Genomic DNA, 21606 nt, shown 5'->3' with positions numbered 1-21606 from the left:
TACTGTCCCAACCCTCCAACCTATAAGTGTTCACGTTTTTTTGTCTGTGTCCAGTATGAAGTTAGAGGTAGCATAATGATTGGATGGGTGTCTGCTAGCAAATACAGTACCATAGACCTACATTCATTATGCTGACGCTCGTTGGAGACATAGAAATGGTATCCAGGAGTTAATCTGATTTTTGGGGAAGTCAATAAAGGGCCTCATTGCCAAAATCCCAATGTATCCCTTTAAGCTGCAGAGGGAATAGAACTGTGATTTGTCACATTGTGATTTCTTTACCCTGTTCTAGGGTTGAAAAATCCCCGGGGACTTTCAATAAATTCCCTGGTATTCCAGAAATTTTGGTGGTAAGTTTCTCGGAATCAGGAGGGAATAAACAGGAATCTGGAATCCTCCAAACAGGATTTCTGGAAAACCAGGGAATTTATTGAAAGTTCATGGAATTTTGCAACACGAAAATGTATCCCTTTAAGCTGCAGAGGGAATAGAGCTGGAATGGGGAGCTATTAGGGACACAGACTAGTCTCTCCTACCAATGTACTGGTTATGTTATAACTCTATGGTGAAGCAGCATTGGGCTCTAACTCCACGGTGAAGCAGCATGGGGCTCTAACTCCACGGTGAAGCAGCATCATTAGGCTGGCTTTCACCTGGCCACTGCAGGAGGGGGAGCAGGCGGGGGGCAGGTAAAAATAGAGGAGATAATATTAAAGGCAGTTGACAAAGCCCAACACCACACTGCGGCAGAGTACCGTAGTTCACCTGTACCACAGAACACATTCACAGTGTGCAGCTAGACTCCCTTTGTCCCTGACTGCCTGTCACCTCAATAGGCCAGGCAGGAACACACTGTTGGTGTTACTAGTCAGGAGTACAGCCAGGCGACCAGTCACACAGGAGACCGATCACCAAGGCAACCAGACAGTAGCATGCTCAGTAACCATAGAGATAACGATCTATTTAATTACAAGCGAGTGTCTGCACAATGTCGTAATGACTCGTCACCTCTCGCTGTGTATAATGACTCATTTTACATTAAGTCATTTTATAATCAGATGTAGTTTAACTAGAGGAGCGTTTTAAATATACACTGAAACAATTCAAAACAATGCAACATGTAAAGTGTTGGTCCCATGTTTGATTAGCTGAAATCAAAGATCCCATACACAAAAAAAAGGTTTTAATTTTGTGCACAAATTTGTTACACATCCTTGTCAGTGAGCATTACTCCTTTTGACAGATGTGGCATATCAATAAGCTGATTTAAACATCATGATCATTACACAGGTGCACCTTGTGCTGGAGATGAGGCCACTCTAAAATGTGCAGTTTAGTCACACAACACAATGCCACAGATATCTCAAGTTTTGAGGGAGTGTGCAATTGGCATGTTGACTGCATGAATGTCCACCAGAGCTAATGGCCTAATGACCTGGTACTCTGGGATATTGTCTCTCATCAGGTCCTAATGGCCTGGTACTCAGGGCTCTATTGTCCCTCCACCAGGTCCTACTGGCCTGGTACTCAGGGCTCTATTGCCCCTCCATCAGGTCCTAATGGCTTGGTACTCAGGGCTCTATTGTCCCTCCATCAGGTCCTACTGGCCTGGTACTCAGGGCTCTATTGCCCCTCCATCAGGTCCTAATGGCTTGGTACTCAGGGCTCTATTGTCCCTCCATCAGGTCCTAATGGCCTGGTACTCAGGGCTCTATTGTCCCTCCATCAGGTCCTAATGGCCTGGTACCCCGGGATCTATTGTCCCTCCATCAGGTCCTAATGGCCTGGTACTCAGGGATCTATTGTCCCTCCATCAGGTCCTAATGGCCTGGTACTCAGGGCTCTATTGTCCCTCCATCAGGTCCTAATGGCCTGGTACTCAAAGCTCTATTGTCCCTCCATCAGGTCCTAATGGCCTGGTACTCAGGGCTCTATTGTCCCTCCAACCACTGACATCAATGCAAATTCAATCTAAAAATCACATCAAACAGTATCATGTGTTTAAAACTCACCTTTCTGTGATGATCGATTTGAAGAAAGAAGTTTAACATCAAGGGCAAACTGAGTGTAAAACATGGTACTTGTGGGTGTTGTTTTCAAAGACTAACACGAAATGAAATGGACAGCGCTTTCTAACCTCTCTAGGGTATGTGGGACGAAATCGTCCCACCTACTCAACAGCCAGTGGAATCCCGTGGCGCGATATTCAAATACCTTAGAAATGCTATTACTTCAATTTCTCAAAAATATGACTATTTTACACCATTTTAAAGACAAGACTCTCGTTAATCTAACCACACTGTCCGATTTCAAAAAGGCTTTACAACGAAAGCAAAACATTAGATTATGTCAGCAGAGTACCCAGCCAGAAATAATCAGACACCCATTTTTCAAGCTAGCATATAATGTCACATAAACCCAAACCACAGCTAAATGCAGCACTAACCTTTGATCTTCATCAGATGACACTCCGAGGACATTATGTTATACAATACATGCATGTTTTGTTCAATCAAGTTCATATTTATATCAAAAACCAGCTTTTTACATTAGCATGTGACGTTCAGAACTAGCATACCCACCGCAAACTTCCGGTGAATTTACTAAATTACTCACGATAAACGTTCACAAAAAACAATTATTTTAAGAATTATAGATACAGAACTCCTTTATGCAATCGCTATGTCCGATTTTAAAATAGCTTTTCGGCAAAAGCACATTTTGCAATATTCTGAGTAGATAGCTCGCCATCACGGGCTAGCTATTTTGACACCCACCAAGTTTGGCCCTCACCAAACTCAGATTTACTATAAGAAAAATTGGATTACCTTTGCTGTTCTTCGTCAGAATGCACTCCCAGGACTTCTACTTCAATAACAAATGTTGGTTTGGTTCAAAATAATCCATAGTTATGTTCAAATATCCTCTGTTTTGTTCGTGCGTTAAAGACACTATCCGAAGGGTGACGAAGGCTGACGCGCCCGACACGTTTCGTGAAAAAAAAAAATTCTAAATATTCCATTACCGTACTTCGAAGCATGTCAACCGCTGTTTAAAATACATTTTTATGCGATTTTTCTCGTAAAAAAGCGATAATATTCCGACCGGGAAACCCTGTTTTCGTTCAAAGACGAAAAAAAATAAACATGGTGTCGGCTCGTGCACGCGCCCCCAGTCTCATTGTTCTCTGATCGACCACTATTCAAATGCGCTACTGTTTTTCAGCCATGGCCTGCAAAGTCATCATTCAGCGTTCTGCCGCCTTCTGAGAGCCTATGGGAGCCGTAGGAAGTGTCACGTTACAGCAGAGATCCTCAGTTTTCAATAAAGAGAGTGTAGAAGGCCAAGGAATGGTCAAAGAGGGCACTTCCTGTAAGGAATCTTCTCAGGTTTTTGCCTGCCATATGAGTTCTGTTATACTCACAGACACCATTCAAACAGTTTTAGAAACTTTAGGGTGTTTTCTATCCTAATCAAACAATTATATGCATATTCTAGTTTCTGGGCAGTAGTAATAACCAGATTAATTCGGGTACGTTTTTTTTATCCGGCCGTGCAAATACTGCCCCCTACCCTAGAGAGGCTAAGGTGACGATTCATTCAAAACACACCATATGTATATTAGAGCTGATGCATATTCATAGGCTTAGGAACCCAAGCCCTTAAACAAAAAGACTAAATTTAACACTGATTGTGCTCTTATATAATACGTAGTCTTAACACATTATGCATGGCAGAAAAATATAAAACAAAAACTGATTTTAAAATGTCTTTGGTCTAGCCTATACTCCAAAATTTAAACACATTTAAATAATCTCTTTTTGAGAGTGGACTGTATTATGCATACTGGATGGACTGGTTACCTTATGCTATGCCCCGAAATGCCTATCCATGAGTCTGGGAGAGAACAAATAGCCCTAGTTGGTTCATTGATTGTGCAGGGTGGCATAAAGTTAGCTTACAATTAGTGAATTTGTATATTATTTTGAATAGCCTAATAATTATATTTTCAAAATTAATTGGGTGACACATTACCTTTTTAGTTATACAGAATATCTCACCAGCGAGCGTGACCATCTCCTCCTCCCTCTCCTTTTTTCCTTTTTCCAGTGTGTAGAGAGAGGGCCTTTCAACAGTTTTATAGTGAAATATGTTTTGTCATGATAGCATGTTACTATCAATGTTCCCGAACAGATTTCACTTTCTTTCCCATATTAAGTACTGGGTAGCTGCAGGAACAGGGTTGGAGAGCCCATGGCATACAGAGTTAGCTGCAGGAACAAGGTTGGCGAGCCCATGGCATACAGAGTTTGAGCAGAATATCACCTCTCACGCAGCGAGAACATTGTCCTCAAACAGTGGTTGATGTTTGGAGTGAAATAAATGGTATATTTCTCAGCTGCTCATATTAAGCACAGCTCCGCTATTCGAGTACATACGGATTACATGTCTTTTTTCCCCCTGCTCCTGCTCCTGTCCAATTGATAATTGGGCATTGTAAATTAAAACAAATTTGACATACGGTGGTTCCTCCTCTGAAAATTGCGGGCTGCTGCAGCGTTCTGTGGCACGTTATTTGTCAGACATGTTTTTTGTTTGTTGCTAGTTTCACCAGAGGGCGCATTTGATTGTCTTCCATATTGTCATTACCAGAGAATGTAAAACCTTTTTATGTAATAACATAGTATAACACCATTATGGTGTTTCTATTCCGAGAAAAACAAAACCCTCGGGGTTTCCGTTGGGATGGAATGGAAAATATGGCGCTGTACAACGGGATGGACGGGAGTAAACTACAGGATAAGAGGATTGGAGGATTCTAAGTTGTTTGCCTTCATTAGACAACTTTGTTCCAATATTGTGGGGTAACATCTCACGGCAAGAACTGACAAATCTGGTACAGTCCATGAGGAGGAGATGCACTGTAGTACTTAATGCAGCTGGTGGCCACACCAGATACTGACTTACTTTTGATTTTGACCCCCCCCCCCCCCCCCCCCTTTGTTCAGGGACACATTATTCCATTTCTGTTAGTCACATGTCTGTGCAACTTGTTCAGTTTATGTCTCAGTTGTTAAATCTTGTTCATACAAATATTTACATGTTAAGTTTGCTGAACATAAATGCAGTTGACTGTGAGAGGAAGTTTGTTTTGATTTCTAAGGATTTCAAAGGGTTGTATCATTCACAACTAAAGTTGGCAAGTAACTCTAAATCAAGCTTAAAGGACCTGTTTCAAATGATCACTTTTACTCTCAATGTAGCCACTTCACATGCACAGTTGCTCTGGAATTGGGAAAATATCCTTTCTATTTTATTCAGTTAAGTTGAATTATATTCTTCTTACAATAAAACAATGGCAGGGGATTATACACAGTATTTCTTGTCTGCTAAATGAACAAGCCTACAGCCTATGGCATGGAGCATAGCCAGATAACATACAGTATCTAGTCAGCTAACTGAGCAAGCCTACAGTCTATATCATAGCCAGATAACATACAGTATCTAGTCTGCTAAATGAACAAGCCTACAGTCTATATCATAGCCAGATAACATACAGTAGGCCAACTCATATTCTGTTCTTCCGAAATACATTTTCTTCATATCATAATGTTTGTTTAGACCAGACTAAAATAAATCAGGTATTTATTGTGATGGTGTTTATTGAAGTGATCTGTTGACTTACTTAATGTAGATGTTCCAAAAGCGCATTAGCGGCTTAAAGACCTGGAGATGCTAAACTTGTTTGTTAATTAACGGTCAATGCTGTGAGAACGGCAGACTTTTGCATGACAATCCGTTTAACAAAATTGACCGCCACAGCCCAAACTGTAACTCGGTAAAATCTTCTAAATTGTTTATTTTTGTTCAGTATATGTAAGGTGTACAAGTGTAAAGCGTATGCTGAGTTATGACTATAGAGAACCTCAAATTTGTGTGAGGAGTCAACCAGTGTACAAAAGTGTGTGGACACCCTTTCAAATTAGTGGATTTGGCTATTTCAGCTACACCCGTTGCGGACAGGTGTATAAAATCGAGCACACAGCAATGCAATCTCTATAGGCTAACATTGGTAGTAGAATGGCCTCACTGAAGAGCTCAGTGATTTTCAACGTGGCACTGTCAAAAGATGCCACCTTTCAAACGATTCAGTCAGTCACATTTCTGCTCTGTTGTGGCTGCCCCGGTCAACTGTAAGTGCGATTATTGTGAAGTGGAAATGTCTAGGAGCAACAATGGCTCAGCTGTAAAGTAGTATGCCACACAAGCTCACAGAACGGGACCGCAGAGTGCTGAAGCCCATTAAAATTGTCTGTACTCTGTTGCAACACTCACTGCAGAGTTCCAAACTGCCTCTGGAAGCAACGTCAGCACAAGAACTGTTTGTTCAGAGCTCCATGGCCGAGCCACCACACACAAGCCACCATGCGCAATTCCAAGCGTCGGTTGAAGTGGTGTAAAGCTTGCCAGCATTGGACTCTGGAGTAGTGGAAACGCATGGTCTGTAGTGCGCAATCACGCTTCACCATCTGGCAATCTGACGGACTAATCTGGGTTTGGCGGATGCCAGGAAAACGTTACCTGCCCGAATGCATAGTGCCAACTGTAATGTTTGGTGGAGGAGGAATAATGGTCTGGGGATGTTTTTCATGGTTCTGGCCCCTTAGTTCCAGTGAGGCGAAATCTTAACGCTACACCATACAATGACATTCTGGATGATTCTGTGCTTCCAACTTTGTGGTACCAGTTTGGGGAAGGCCCTTACAGAAATGGTTTGTCAAGATCGGTGTGGGAGAATTTGACTAGCCTGCACAGAGCCCTGACCTCAACCCTATCGAACACTTTGAGATTAATTGGAACGCCGACTGCGAACCAGGCCTAATCGCCCAACATCATTGCCGGACCTCACTTATGCTCTTCTGGCTGAATTGGAAGCAAGTCCCTACAGCAATGTTCCAACATCTAGTGGAAACCTTCCCAGAAAAGTGGAGCCTGTTATCTTAAGGAATCGGCGTCCTGCAAGCGGGACAACTTCCGGTGAAACTGGGGGGTGCGTAAATTCTAATAAATATTATGGATTTTAAACATATTGGTAAGTTTAAATTCTTGTTAATCAAACTGCACTGTCCGGTTTACAGTAGCTATTACAGCGAAAACATGCCATGTGATTGTTTGAGGACGGCGCCCCACATCAAAATAATTTTCCACCGGCACAGGTTTCATACATTCACATATAAAGATTAAATATTCACTTACTTTTGGAAAATGTTTCTTTGGTTTGTCATCCAAAGGGTCCCAGCTATAACATGTAGTGTCGTTTTGTTAGATAAAATCCTTCCTTATATCCCAAAAACTCTGTTTAGTTGGCGTTGTGACTGTGATTCATTTCTCAATATGTAATCCGTCCTTCTCGGCTCTTCAGTGATCCAGGTTCTCTTCATTATTGTTAAGGCATGACTGTTGACACCGGGTATTAATTCAGTAATTCTCTGGGTGTTGAGATTTAGATAACCTGTGGGTTTTTAAGCTAATAACTCACTACGCTGTGTGGCAGAGAGACAGGCCCCCCCACCCGCTATAAATGGATTTAATCTACCGGAGGGACTTTAGTGACAGGATATATCAACACCAGAATATTTAGTAGAATTGAATTAATACAATTCCAAACCTGTTAGTCCGTTAAATGGTTCTGTAGTTTACTGTCCCTGTCTGAGGCTCCTTGTTTCAGATTATTAGTGTCATGTCTGGAACAGATTGATATCTGCTTTGGCAATATAACTACTGATGCTCCTTTTTCCATTACCCCCAAGATTCATTTTGATAGATTTCATACTGAATCTACAGCAGGGGACCAGTGGTAGGCAAGCACTAGAGCTGGGCCATATGGGCGATTCACTATCTTGAAAAAAAAAAAAAAGTATTATCCTTTAATTGAACTTTGTAGTAGAATTTAATTCAAATCAAGCTTTATTTATACAGCACATTTCAGACATGAAATGCTACTCAATGTGCTTCACAGGAGAGAAGAAGAAAGATAAAATACAAAACAATGAAAATAAAAGCTGAAATATTTACCACACAAACATCAGATTATCTAAAGACACAAACTGAACAACTAAAAAGCAAAGTTAAAAAGATGCCTTTTTAAGATCTGTTTTAAGTATGTCCACAGTTTGGGTCCCGCTCAGGTTCTCTGGCAGGCTGGGGGCATAATAACTAAATGCTGTCTCTCCATGCCTCTTGGTCCTAGGCTTTGGGATAGTTAAAAGGCCAGTACCAGAGGACCTGAGGGACCTACTGGGTACATAACTTAAAAGCATGTCTGACATGTATTGGGGTGCCAATCGTGGATTGATTAAAAAAAATAAATAAAACAAAACAAATCAAAATCTTAAAATAATTTCTGAAACTCTCAGGCAGCCGGTGCAGAGACCTTAAAACCGGTGTAATGTGTGCTCTCCATCTGGTCTTGGTCAGTACCCGTGCTTCAGCATTCTGTATGTTTTACAGTTGATCAATGGCTTTCTTGCGTGGACCAGACAGGAGAGCATTACAGTAAAGCCTGCTTGTAATAAAAGCATGTACTCTCTCTGTCTCTCTGTGTCTCTCTCTGTCTCTCTCTGAGTGTGTGTGTATTCGGCCTGAGAAAGAAATGGCTGCACCTTGGCAATGTTCCTCAGGTAATTAAAATCTATTTGGTCACATTCCTAATGTGTGATTTTGAAATTGATTCTAAAATAACACCTAGGTTTTTTTTTACCTGGTGTTTTATTTTTATTGCTTGTGAATTAATTGAAATGTGCAGCCAGGTTCTCGCTCTGTGCTTTGGCTCCAACAATAAGTACCTCTGTCTTGATTTACCTGGAGGAAGTTGTGAGCCATCCAAGTATTTAAATCACTAACAGTCTAATTTATCCGTGGAGCTAAAATCCTCAGGTGACACAGAAATGTAAAGTTGTGTATCGTCTGTCAAGCAGTGACTATCAATGCTGTGCTTTCTGATAACTCTGCCAAGGTGTAACGTGTGTGTGTACCCTCACGCAACCGGTCAAAGTTTTAGAACACCTACTCATTCAAGAGTTTTTCTTCATTTTAACTATGTTCTACATTGTAGAATTGTGAAGACAACTATAAAATAACACGCATGGAATCATGTAGTAACCCCAAAAAAGTGTTAAGCAAATCAAAATATATTTTATATTTCAGATTCTTCAAATAGCCACCCTTTGCCATGATGACATCTGCTTCGAGATAACTAATGGAATAACAACCAAATGATTAATGTTACCACCATGTTTTCTGACAGTCTCCAATCTAACAGAATGGTAGATGACAGTTTGTATAAACTCACTAGAAGGCGGAGTTAAAGGAACATACATTGGTTATTGTGAGTAACCTATAGTGCCATTTCTACGGGAGTTGATATGTTTTCCAAGTCCTCGGTTTGTTATTCTGACAGGGAGGACTGGAGCACTGCCAGGCCCTGTCCGTCAGTCTCTAAAACAGTTTGTGTTGTTGGAAATAATCCTGGAACCCCTGCAGTTTGGGTGAATCCTGTCTCTTTTAAAACGTGCTGGTTTCTCCCACAGCAAGTCAAAGTTGTCAATTTAACCCCTGTGCGGGACATCCAGCGAAAAATCATATCGCCATTAGCATAACAAAATGTAATAATTTTTTAACAAAACATTTTTTTTTTCAAATTATATAGTTTTATAGATACACCTCTCCTGAATCGAACCACGTTGTCCGATTTCAAAAAGGCTTTACAGCAAAAGCAAAACATTAGATTATGTTAGAGTATATCGTAAAAGTAGCCACATAGCCATTTTCCGACCAACCACATGCATCACAAATAACCAAAAACAGCTAAATGCAGCACTAACCTTTGACAATCTTCATCAGATGACACACCTAGGACATCATGTTACACAATACATGCATTCTTTTGTTCGATAAAGTTCATATTTATATATAAAAACAGCATTTTACATCGGTGCGTAACGTTGACTAACTATTTTCCCTCAAATGCATCCGGTGAAACAGTGCTACAATTTACTAAATTACTATTCGAAAACATTTTTAAAATGTAATATTGTCATTCTAAGATTTATAGATGAATATCTCTTGAAAGCACCTGTAATACCAGATTTAAAAATAACTTTACTGGGTAATCACACTTTGCGATAAAAGGGGATGCGATACTCAGAAAATTACCTAGTAAATATAGGTCTGCGCCATCTTGGAACAATCGCATATCACATCTAGTCTTGTATACGATTGTCAATAATCCCTTACCTTTGGTTGTCTTCATCAGAAAGCACTTCCAGGAATCCCAGGTCCACAACAAATGTATTTTAGTTCCAAAAAATTACTCCTTTATGTTCCAAGAGCTTGTTCTTGTTAGCGCGTCTGAAGGCTGCTCCAAAACTTCCGTCGGCCACGGGACAGCTATTTCGAGAAAAAGCATTTTTTTTTCCATTTAGGTTCGTTCAAACATGTCAAACGTTGTATAACATAAATCTTCAGGGCCTGTTTCAACAAGAGAGCCAATAAGATTTGAGGGGGACGATTGCATTGTGTTTCAAAACGTTTCGAAAGGGGAGGGTAGACAGGGCCGCCGGCGTCATAATGGTGATGGCCCTCCTCATGTGACCAATTTCAACAGCGTCTCATTCATTCAGTTTTAACAGTAGGAGACTCAAACCACTTTGTAAAGACTGGGGACATCTAGTGGAAGCAATAGGAAGTGCTCAATGAACCATAGCTCACGGTGTGATTAATAGGCAAAGATGTGAAGTTGAGTCCACAATTCAGAATTCCACATCCTGTTACGATCGGTCTCGGGGTTTTGACTGCGATATGAGTTCTGTTATACTCACAGACACCATTCAAACAGTTTTAGAAACGTTAGGGTGTTTTCTATCCACAAGTATTAATTATATGCATATCCTAGCTTCTGAGTTTGAGTAGGAGGCCGTTTAAAATGAGCACAATTTTTTTTCAAAAATCGCTTTAGCACCCCCTATCCTAGGGGAACGCCAAGAGGTTAAAGAGTAATTCCTGTAGTTTGTTTTCAGATACTGGTTCAGAACAGAGTCGACGGAAACGTTACGAACCCCTTTGGTAGCACGGGAGGGGGCCAGAGATAATTATTCTCTTCCCTGTGCTAGCGAGGGTTTTGTAGTCCTCCCTCAATTCCTCAACTCTATCTCCTTAGCTATCATACTCGATTTCAAAACTCAGTCCTCCAGAAAGTGGAGAGCAACACTGATGCAGTTCTACTACGTGATATCTTTATTAAAAGCAGTGTTAGAAAGGATTACCTACACATACTGGCCAGCTCATATTATAGACAGAAACACGCTACATGGTAGACCAATCCAAACTAATTTCTTGGCATGGCCAGGCCACTCATTATCTCAGCCAATCAAGGCTAGCTGGAAGGTTGCTCCCTTTCTGTGGCTAAACCAGCTAGGCTCGTAATTTAAAAATTGTATTCGTATTTACAGAAGGCATGCAAGTTTGTTTTTAAGGCACATGAAAGTTCACATGTTCCAGAAGTCATTTCAGCCCAATTCTTTTTATTTTTTATATTATTTTTTTAAGTTTGCGTACTTCCTGTGGAGTAGTGAGGTGCGCAATATGCCTAGTTTCCTGAAATGAGTAATGTGGAAATCATCTCTCACCTGAAGCATTTGTGCCCAGCCGTGGATAAAAAAAACAGTTCGGCTAGTGTTATCCTGCTTCGTTTACATGACGGCTTGCAGCTAAATGCTACTTAACAGGAATCCTGGACCACAGACTTGCGGTCCCAGCCGTAAAGGCTGAACGTGTTGCGGAATCCGTAGCAATACAATCTTTAGCTTGAATTAAAAATTATTTTAATAAAAACTGTTCGGTTGTGCGCTCTGACGTCTGTTGCGTTTCTACCTAATAATCGGAGTTCAGGTCTAAAAAAGCCTTCAACAACTAATAATAATTAAACTATTTTACCAAAATAGTTTAACCTGCTTTTTTTGCTATAATCACAGATCTGGCTTTCAAGTCTTTCTATGAAAAATGTTATTTTTGTTACAAATTTTACCAGAACCATGCGTAATGCTCTTTCATTAATAAAGACTCATTTATTTTTGGCCATTCTCAAAATGTTGAGCGTGAAGAAAAAAATCCAGCAGCGTTGCAGTTCTTGACTCAAGCCGGTGCACCTGGCACATACTACCATACCCTGTTCAAAGACACTTCAATCTTTTCTTTTTCCCCATCTCTGAATGGCACACAAACACAATCCATGTTTCCATTGTCTCAAGACTTTAAAAATCGTTGTTTAACCTGTCTCCTCCCCTTCATCTACACTGATCTAAATGGATTTAACAGCCCGACATCAATAAGGGATCATAGCTTTCACCTGGTCAGTCTGTCTTGGAAAGAGCAACTGTTTGAACAGCATGCTAGCCTGTCCACTTTGTTCATGTTGAAATCAAGTGGCCTACCATATTTCTCAAACAGAACGCGTTGCCAATTCTTTATATACAGTGCACTCGGAAAGTATTCAGACCCCTTGACTTTCTCAACGTTATGTTACAGCCTTATTATAACATTTATTAAATAGTTTCCCCCCCCCCCCCCCCCCATTAATCTACACAATACCCCATAATGACAAACGAAAAAATGTTTTTTAGACATTTTTTCAAATGTACATTTACATATGTTTTCAGGCCCTTTACTCAGTACTTTGTCGAAGTACCGTTGGCAGTGATTACAGCCTAGAGTCTGATGTTACAAGCTTGGCACACCTGTATTTGGAGTTTCTACCATTCTTCTCTGCAGATCCTCTCAAGCTCTGTCAGGTTGGATGGGGAGCGTCGCTGCACAGCTGTTTTCAGGTCTCTCCAGAGATGTTCAATCGGGTTCAAGTCCGGATTCTGGCTGGCCCACTCAAGGACATTGAGAGACTTATCCTGAAGCCACTCCTATGTTTTCTTGTGCTTAGGATAGTTGTCTGTTGGAAGGTGATCCTTCACCTCAGTCTGAAGTCCTGAGGGCTCTGGAGCAGGTTTTCATCAAGGATCTCTCTTTACTTTGCACCGTTCATCTTTCCCTCGATCCTGATTAGTCTCCCAGTCCCTGCCGCCAAAAAACATCCCCACAACGTGATGCTGCCACCACCATGCTTCACTGTAGTTTCCTCTAGAAATGACACTTGGCATTCAGGCCAAAGAGTTCAATCTTGGTTTCATCAAATCAAAGAATCTTGTTTCTCATGGTCAGTCCTTTAGGTGCCTTTTCGGCAAACTCCAAGTAGGCTGTCATGCGCCTTTTGCTGGGAAATGGCTACCGTCTGGCCACTCTACCATAAAGGACTTATTGGTGGAGTGCTGCAGACATGGTTGTCCTTCTGGAAGGTTCTCCCATCGCCACAGAGGAACTCAGGAGATCTTTCAGAGTGACCATCGAATTCTTGGACACCTCCCTGACCAAGGCCCTTCTCCCCTGATTGCTCAGTTTGGCCGGGCGGCCAGCTTTAGGAAGAGTCTTGGTTGTTCCAAACTTCTTCCATTTAAGAATGATGGAGGCCACTGTATTTCTTGGTGGAATGCAGAAACGTTTTGGTACCCTTCCCCAGATCTGAGCCTCGACACGATCCTGTCTCTGAGCTTTACGGACCATTCCTTTGATCTCATGGCTTGGTTTTTGCTCTGACATGCACTGTCAACTGTGGGACCTTATATAGACAGGTGTGTGCCTTTCCAAATCATGTCCAGAGGTGGACTCCAAGTTGTAAAATATCTCAAGGATGATCAATGGAAACAAGATGCACGTGAGCTCATTTTCGATTCTCATAAGCAAAGAGTCTGAATACTTATGAAAATAAGGTATTTCTGTTTTATTCACAAATTGCCATTATGGGGTATTGTGTTTAGCTTGAGGATTTTTTTTATTTTTAATGAATTTTAGAATAAGGCAGAAACGTAACGTTGAAGGTCAAGGGGTCTGAATAATTAACGAATACTCTGTGTTCATTATTCTTTGTATTTTTGTATGAAGTGTAGTGTACCTTAAGTGTAGTGTACCTTTGTATGACCTTAATTCTATCCTCCTGATTCCTGCTTACAAGCGAAAACTAAAGCAGGAAGTATCATTGAGTCTAAATGAGATGATGGCTCTTCCATTTAATGAGGAGTCTAAATGAGAGGATGACTCTTCTATTTTCTGTTGCGCTCCCTCTCCTGGTTCGTTATCTCTTCCCCCATATTTCTCTCTCACCTTCCTCTGGTTTGTTTGTTAGCTCCCTCCCCCAGTGTTAATCCAGGGACAATGTTAACACATCTGTCATGAAGGATGAAGATTTCCTGCTTCTGAACACCATTCCTGTTACCGCAGACGCTGCCTGTTGTAAACATCTGTGTTCTTGTTACGGGAGTGTGTAAGTCACCAAGTAAAAAAAAAAAAAAAAACTCTAATCTTGTCTCGGATAAAGGGGGAGAAAGCAGGATTATTGTGGCTCGTCTAGCAGACTGTCCCCCAAAAATTGTTTCAGAAGGATTGTCCGATACCTATGGAGCAAATGTTTCTATATAAATAAACATTGGTTGATTTGTATCTTCCCTTCCAGAGAACCACATTCTGGAGGATGTGAACAAGTGTGTGATAGCGCTGCAGGAGAAGGATGTGGACGGGTTGGATCGTACGGCCGGCGCCATCCGTGGCCGTGCTGCTAGAGTGGTCCATGTGGTCACATGTGAGATGGACAACTATGAGCCTGGAGTCTACACAGAGAAGGTTCTGGAGGCCACCAAGCTACTCACTAACACAGGTAATATCTCTTTCTGTTATCACTTTTTCATTAACACTCTCCTCTGTCTTTCTGCTAGTCACCGACACAGGTAACAGAGTCCCTGCAGCTCTTGTATTTTCTTCATCCCTCTTCTATCCATCAAATATAGATCTACCATATCTCACCGTTGGTTGTCTTTCCCTCTGTCTATACCAGTGGTACAGGTATCATAAACCAACCTCCTAATACTATTACAGATTTGACTGCTGGGTTGAGTTTCTCAATCACACAACACAGCCAGCCCCTGCTCCCTCTCCAACTCTCTCCTCTCTCTCTCACTACCTCCTCTCCCTCTCTCTCACCACCTCCTCTCCCATCTCTCCTGCTCTCTCCTTACCTTGCCCCCCCTCCCTTCTCTGATCCCTCCCCCTCTCACAACTTCCCATCATCCCCGTCTCCCATCGTGCGACCCTCTCTTAATTCCATATTTTATTTCTGTGTAAAGCTGTCAGACAGTAAGTGTGTTGATGGACACCATGTCCATAAAGCGTTCTAATCACTACAGCTAGCTAGGCCATTAACTATTCAATGGCCAATCTGCTTTGTTTTCTCAGTATTAAAAGGCAACCGACAATCGTTGTTTCTTTATTGGCGAGTCAGAGTTTAGCTAGCTGTGATCTAAAGAAAGAATCTCATTGATATTCATTGCAATTGTGGAGGCCTCTTGAGTGTGTGTATGGATTGGTTTTATGTAATAGCACCCTTTGATGGTCTGTCACCTTGGGGTCTGTATCAAATGGTGGATTAGAGGGGGACTGGGAACAGAGGCACCACGGCTTCAAATTGGCTCCCTGCACACACACGGCACCCTATTCCCTTTATGTGATTTGACCGCCTTGATTCAGTCTTAGGTAGCAAAATTAGAAATGTATTTTTTTTTTACATTTGTTTAAAGACAGAGACACAGAGCTACAAAATGGTATCTCATACACTACATTTGAGGAACAATGGGAAAGTAATTCTCACTTTTGAGAAAATGACCTTTGAATGTTTTGGTACACCTACTGGAGAGCTCTTTGTCTACACTCATTCAGCATTGTTCACACCCTCTTTAGCCCCACCCATCTCTAACGGTTGATCCGAGTGCTCTGTCTAACAGCAGTCAAGCCCCTCAGATTGTCAGTTGGTACATTCAGAGCGTTTGGTTCTCGGAGAGTTCAGAGAGCACACTGGACACTCTGGCCGTTGAGTAGTGTTGATCCGAGTGTTCTGACCTCACAATGGCAGTCAAGCACCCTGGCTAACGTTGGCTAGTTGGCTAGCTATTTCTAGACACATGATGAGAGAACACCCCACTTTCACCATTTTACTCCCCCTAGCAGTGCTGGTTAGGCTGTTTTCATGTTATCCAGAGTGTTGGTGACTAACTGTGCTGCTGGCGACAATTTAATTACACATTTTTGCCGACGTTTACTGACACCGGCCATATTCAACGGGTGTTAACCTCTCTAGGCTAGGCGGGACGAATTCGTCCCACCTACGTAACAGCCACTGCTATCCTGTGGCGCGATTTTCAAAACCTTAAAAATCCTATTACTTCAATTTCTCAAACATATGACTATTTTACAGCCATTTAAAGACAAGACTCTCGTTAATCTAACCACAATGTCCGATTTCAAAAAGGCTTTACAACGAAAGCAAAACATTAGATTATGTCAGCAGAGTACCAAGCCAGAAATAATCAGACACCCATTTTTCAAGCCAGCATATAATGTCACCAAAACCCAGAAGACAGCTAAATGCAGCACTCACCTTTGATGATCTTCATCAGATGACAACCCTAGGACATTATGTTATACAATACATGCATGTTTTGTTCAATCAAGTTCATATTTATATCAAAAACCAGCTTTTTACATTAGCATGTGACGTTCAGAACTAGCATACCCCCTGCAAACTTCCGGGGAATTCGCTAACATTTTACTAAATTACTCACGATAAACGTTCACAAAAAGCATAACAATTATTTTAAGAATTATAGATACAGACCTCCTCTATGCACTCGATATGTCCGATTTTAAAATAGCTTTTTGGTGAAAGCACATTTTGCAATATTCTAAGTACATAGCCCAGGCATCACGGGCTCGCTATTTAGACACCCGGCAAGTTTAGCACTCACCATAATCATATTTACTATTATAAAAGTTTCATTACCTTTTGTTGTCTTCGTCAGAATACACACCCAGGACTGCTACTTCAATAACAAATGTTGGTTTGGTCCAAAATAATCCATCGTTATATCCGAATAGCGGCGTTTTGTTCGTGCGTTCCAGAAACTATCCGAAATGGTAAATCAGGGTCGTGCGCATGGCGCATTTCGTGACAAAAAAATTCTAAATATTCCATTACCGTACTTCGAAGCATGTCAACCGCTGTTTAAAATAAATTTTTATGCAATTTATCTCGTAAAAAAGCGATAATATTCCGACCGGGAATCCTCTTTTCGGTAAACAGAGGAAAAAACACAAAGACGGGGGCGGCCAGTGCACGCGCCTAAGCCCACAGTCCCTTGATCGGCCACTTGAGAAAGGCGATAATGTGTTTCAGCCTGGGGCTGGAATGACGACATTCAGGTTTTTCCCGGGCTCTGAGAGCCTATTGGAGCCGTGGGAAGTGTCACGTTACCGCAGAGATCCTTTGTAATGGAATGCGATGTCAAAGAAAGACAATAAATGGTCAGACAGGCCACTTCCTGTAAAGGAATCTCTCAGGTTTTGACCTGCCATTTGAGTTCTGTTATACTCACAGACACCATTCAAACAGTTTTAGAAACTTTGGAGTGTTTTCTATCCAAAGCTAATACTTATATGCATATTCTAGTTTCTGGGCAGGAGTAATAATCAGATTAAATCGGGTACGTTTTTTATCCGGCCGTGAAAATACTGCCCCCTAGCCGTAACAGGTTAATGAGCCCTAACTCTCCTTAACTGCACTGTTGACACGATCGTGTGAGTGTACACACTGAAGACACCAACACTACATCGACCATGCACTATTGATGAGCCTCTCCTTCACTTAAATGTCTTCATGTCTCAATCACCTATGGTCATGTCAGGGGTTTAAGTTGTAATTTAGATATTTGTACTCTTTACTCTCCTCCTTAATCCAACATTGTGAACGAGGAGAGAGGTGCGCTGTGCTCCTCATGTTTGTCTTGTCTTCTCTCTGGTCCTTTTAATCCAACATTGTGAACGAGGAGAGAGGTGCACTAAGCTCCTCATGTTAGTCTTCTCTCTGGTCTCTCCTCTCCTCCCAACTGTCAGTCGTAGATGCAGTTCTTTCATGTTTTGTACGTGCTGAGCATAGCAACGTCTAGCTTTAACATCACTCACCTTTTTTTTTTGATTCAATGACACGCTATTAACTCCTTCAAGTCCCAGACCATGTTTATATCCTTAATGTTTATTATACAGGTATCAGTTGGACGTTTTTAATTTATATTAACACAAACATTTAGGCCAGCAGGAACAAAGTGCTGTCTGAAAGCCCTGGTGTGTGAGCCCGTTTAGTGAATTAGGCTGTGTAGTGATGCGTGAGCTCGAATAGCTGATGCTCTCTGTATCGTATGTTTTCATTTCATGAGTGTGTGTGGGGGGGGGGGGGGGGGGGGTCTACTAAGCAAACATATGGAATTGTTTTATGATGGTCATACCAAGGGTAATTTAGCTATTTGATTTTGAATTTTAGGATGCTTTTGTATGTTAATAAATTATTTGATGGAATTGGCCTTACTTCTATTAGCCCATAGAAACCATTTAATAACTGATTCACGGAAAAACAGTCCCAACATTTTAAATTTGTATTCTTAAATTGGAGTGAGCAGGACAGAGGGGGAGAGACAGTGAAAAATATGGGAGGGACAGTGGCTGAGAGGGAGGAGAGAGAGGAGAGCTGGAGCTCCAGTCTTGATATCCTGATTTGATTTAAGCCGTTAACACAGGGGCCCGCGGTGCTGGCTAGGGCTGTTACGGTGACCATGTTACCGCTACACCGACAGTCACTGGTCATGACCGTTATTAAAATTCCTTGTCACTATTGAGTCACTGTCATCTCTTATGCACTCAGAACATTCGCTGGTCATACGTTAACAACCATCCGTCCTAATGGCCCGGTACTCAGGGCTCCATTGTCCCTCCATCAGGTCCTAATGGCCCGGTACTCAGGGCTCTACTGTCCCTCCATCAGGTCCTATTGGCCCGGTACTCGGGGCTCTATTGCCCCTCCATCAGGTCCTAATGGCCTGGTACTCAGGGCTCTACTGTCCCTCCATCAGGTCCTAATTGCCTGGTACTCAGGCCTCTATTGTTCCACTAACCATTCTGACATCAATGCAAATGCAATCTAAAATCACATCCAACACTGATCATCAAAGTTGCGCCCCGTAGCCGCGCAGCCCCGTAGCCGCGCAGCCCCGTAGCCGCGCAGCCCCGTAGTCGCTTCACATGTACAGTTGCTCCGTAATGTAAAAAATATCCTTTCTATTTTATTCAGCTAAGATGAATTATATTCTTCTTTACTATAAAATAATGGCACAGTACTAGAAGCATTTCTTGTCCGCTAAATGAACAAGCCTACAGTCTATTGCATAGCCAGATAACATACAGTATCTAGTCTGCTAAATGAACAAGCCTACAGTCTATATCATGGAGCATAGCCAGATAACATACAGTATCTAGTCAGCTAAATGAACAAGCCTACAGTCTATAGCATAGCCAGATAACATACAGTATCTAGTCTGATAAATGAACAAGCCTAGAGTCTATAGCATAGCCAGATAACATACACTATCTAGTCAGCTAAATGAACAAGCCTACAGTCTATAGCATAGCCAGATAACATACAGTATCTAGTCTGATAAATGAACAAGCCTACTCTATAGCATAGCCAGATAACATACAGTATCTAGTCAGCTAAATGAACAAGCCTACAGTCTATATCATGGAGCATAGCCAGATAACATACAGTATCTAGTCAGCTAAATGAACAAGCCTACAGTCTATATCATGGAGCATAGCCAGATAACATACAGTATCTAGTCAGCTAAATGAACAAGCCTGCAGTCTATAGCATAGCCAGATAACATTTACATTTTAGTAATTTAGCAGACGCTCTTATCCAGAGCGACTTACAGTAGTGAATGCATACATTTCATGCATTTTTGTTGTTGTTGTTGTACTGGCCCCCCGTGGGAATCAAACCCACAACCCTGGCGTTGCACACACCATGCTCTACCAACAGAGCCACAGTCTAGTCTGCTAAATGAACAAGCCTACAGTCTATATCATAGCCAGATAACATACAGTATCTAGTCTGCTAAATGAACAAGCCTATAGCATAGCCAGATAACATACAGTATCTAGTCTGCTAAATGAACAAGCCTATAGTCTATAGCATAGCCAGATAACATACAGTATCTAGTCTGCTAAATGAACAAGCCTACAGTCTATATCATAGCCAGATAACATACAGTAGGCCAACTCATATTCTGTTCTTCTGAAATACATTTTCTTCATATCATAATGTTTGTTTAGACCAGGCTAAAATAAATTGGGTATTTATTGTGATGGTGTGTATTGAAGTGATCTATTGGCTTTTTTTAATGTAGATGTTCCAAAGGCACATCAGCGGCTTGAAGGCCTGGAGATGCTAAACTTGTTTGTTATTTAATAACGTCCCTAACTGGGGATCGTACCGTGTGTGTCTAGTCCGCGGATTGATGAGAAGCCTAGTTACTCATGAGTCTACTGTCTGGATGTTGACCCATCAAACACCCCGCCTTTCATCTAGCAGAATAACACTGGTGGTGTAGACTGCTCTGATCAGAGGTTTAGTCCTCACCACAGGGTCCTCTGGGATTTGACTGGAGCAGAAACACACTCAGACGATGCACACAGACACACACAAACCATGGTTTCCTCTGCAATTGAAAGCCTAGGGCCGTCCACCTTAGCATTTTTTGGGGCTGCATAAGTCCAAACTGTGAAAAAATACAATTTATTCTCCCAAGCATTAATAAAAAATAAAAAAAATAATTTGGTACCTATTTTTTTTATTAATGACTGGGAGAATTGAAAATGACAAAAACAATGAATTTAGCTATATTGATTTTGTTTTTGTTTGAGTAAATTAACACAGCATTAGCCATGGACAAATGTGGAGGATTGGGAATTTAATTTGGTCCAAATGTGAAAAGTGTGGAGGATTGGGAATTTAATTTGGTCCAAATGTGGAGGACAATTGCAGGATATTGTCTTAAAAATGTTTATTTTGTATTTATTTTTGGGGTTTTGTTTTTTAAAATCTACACCGCCGAGATGGGGCCAACTGTGCCCACTGCCGCCCACCACCTAAGGTTATTTTTGATCTGGAAAAAACCCTTACGACCACACCACATGTACTCTGCTACACTCTGACCTGGACTGTTGGTTTAGATTTGTCCTGTAACAGTGTGTTATTAAGACCAAAGGTTTCATGTCTGACTCACACAGTCCCACAGAACATGAAAGACCAAATCAGACATACTGAACTCTGTCACTCTCTGAAACAACAGTTCCAAAGGACACACACACACACACACACACACACACACACACACACACACACACCACACACACACACACACACACACACACACACACACACACACACACACAAGCCCAGTCAGTGGCTCCTCAATGTTACCAGAGAGATTTGTGGGTCCGGGGCTATGTAAGTGGAGCTACTACCAGGCAGCTCCAGTCCGTGTCGTTCGTAGCCCGCGGCCAATGTCC

General features: G+C 41.6%; 1 protein-coding gene across 1 annotated transcript in view; it reads left to right on the top strand.

The window, feature by feature from the left end:
- The window catches only part of LOC106612315 (catenin alpha-1), a 249100-nt gene that overhangs the window by 168558 nt on the left and 58936 nt on the right, over positions 1-21606 (top strand). Inside the window, 2 exon segments of the mRNA XM_082955523.1 lie at positions 14615-14815; positions 14993-15000. Coding sequence (XP_082811649.1) covers positions 14615-14815; positions 14993-15000 — 209 coding nt within the window.

This window comes from Salmo salar, chromosome 09 (assembly GCF_965601325.2).
Source record: "Salmo salar chromosome 09, fSalSal1, whole genome shotgun sequence".
Taxonomy (NCBI): domain Eukaryota; kingdom Metazoa; phylum Chordata; class Actinopteri; order Salmoniformes; family Salmonidae; genus Salmo; species Salmo salar.
This window is presented reverse-complemented; position numbering and strand designations above follow the sequence as displayed.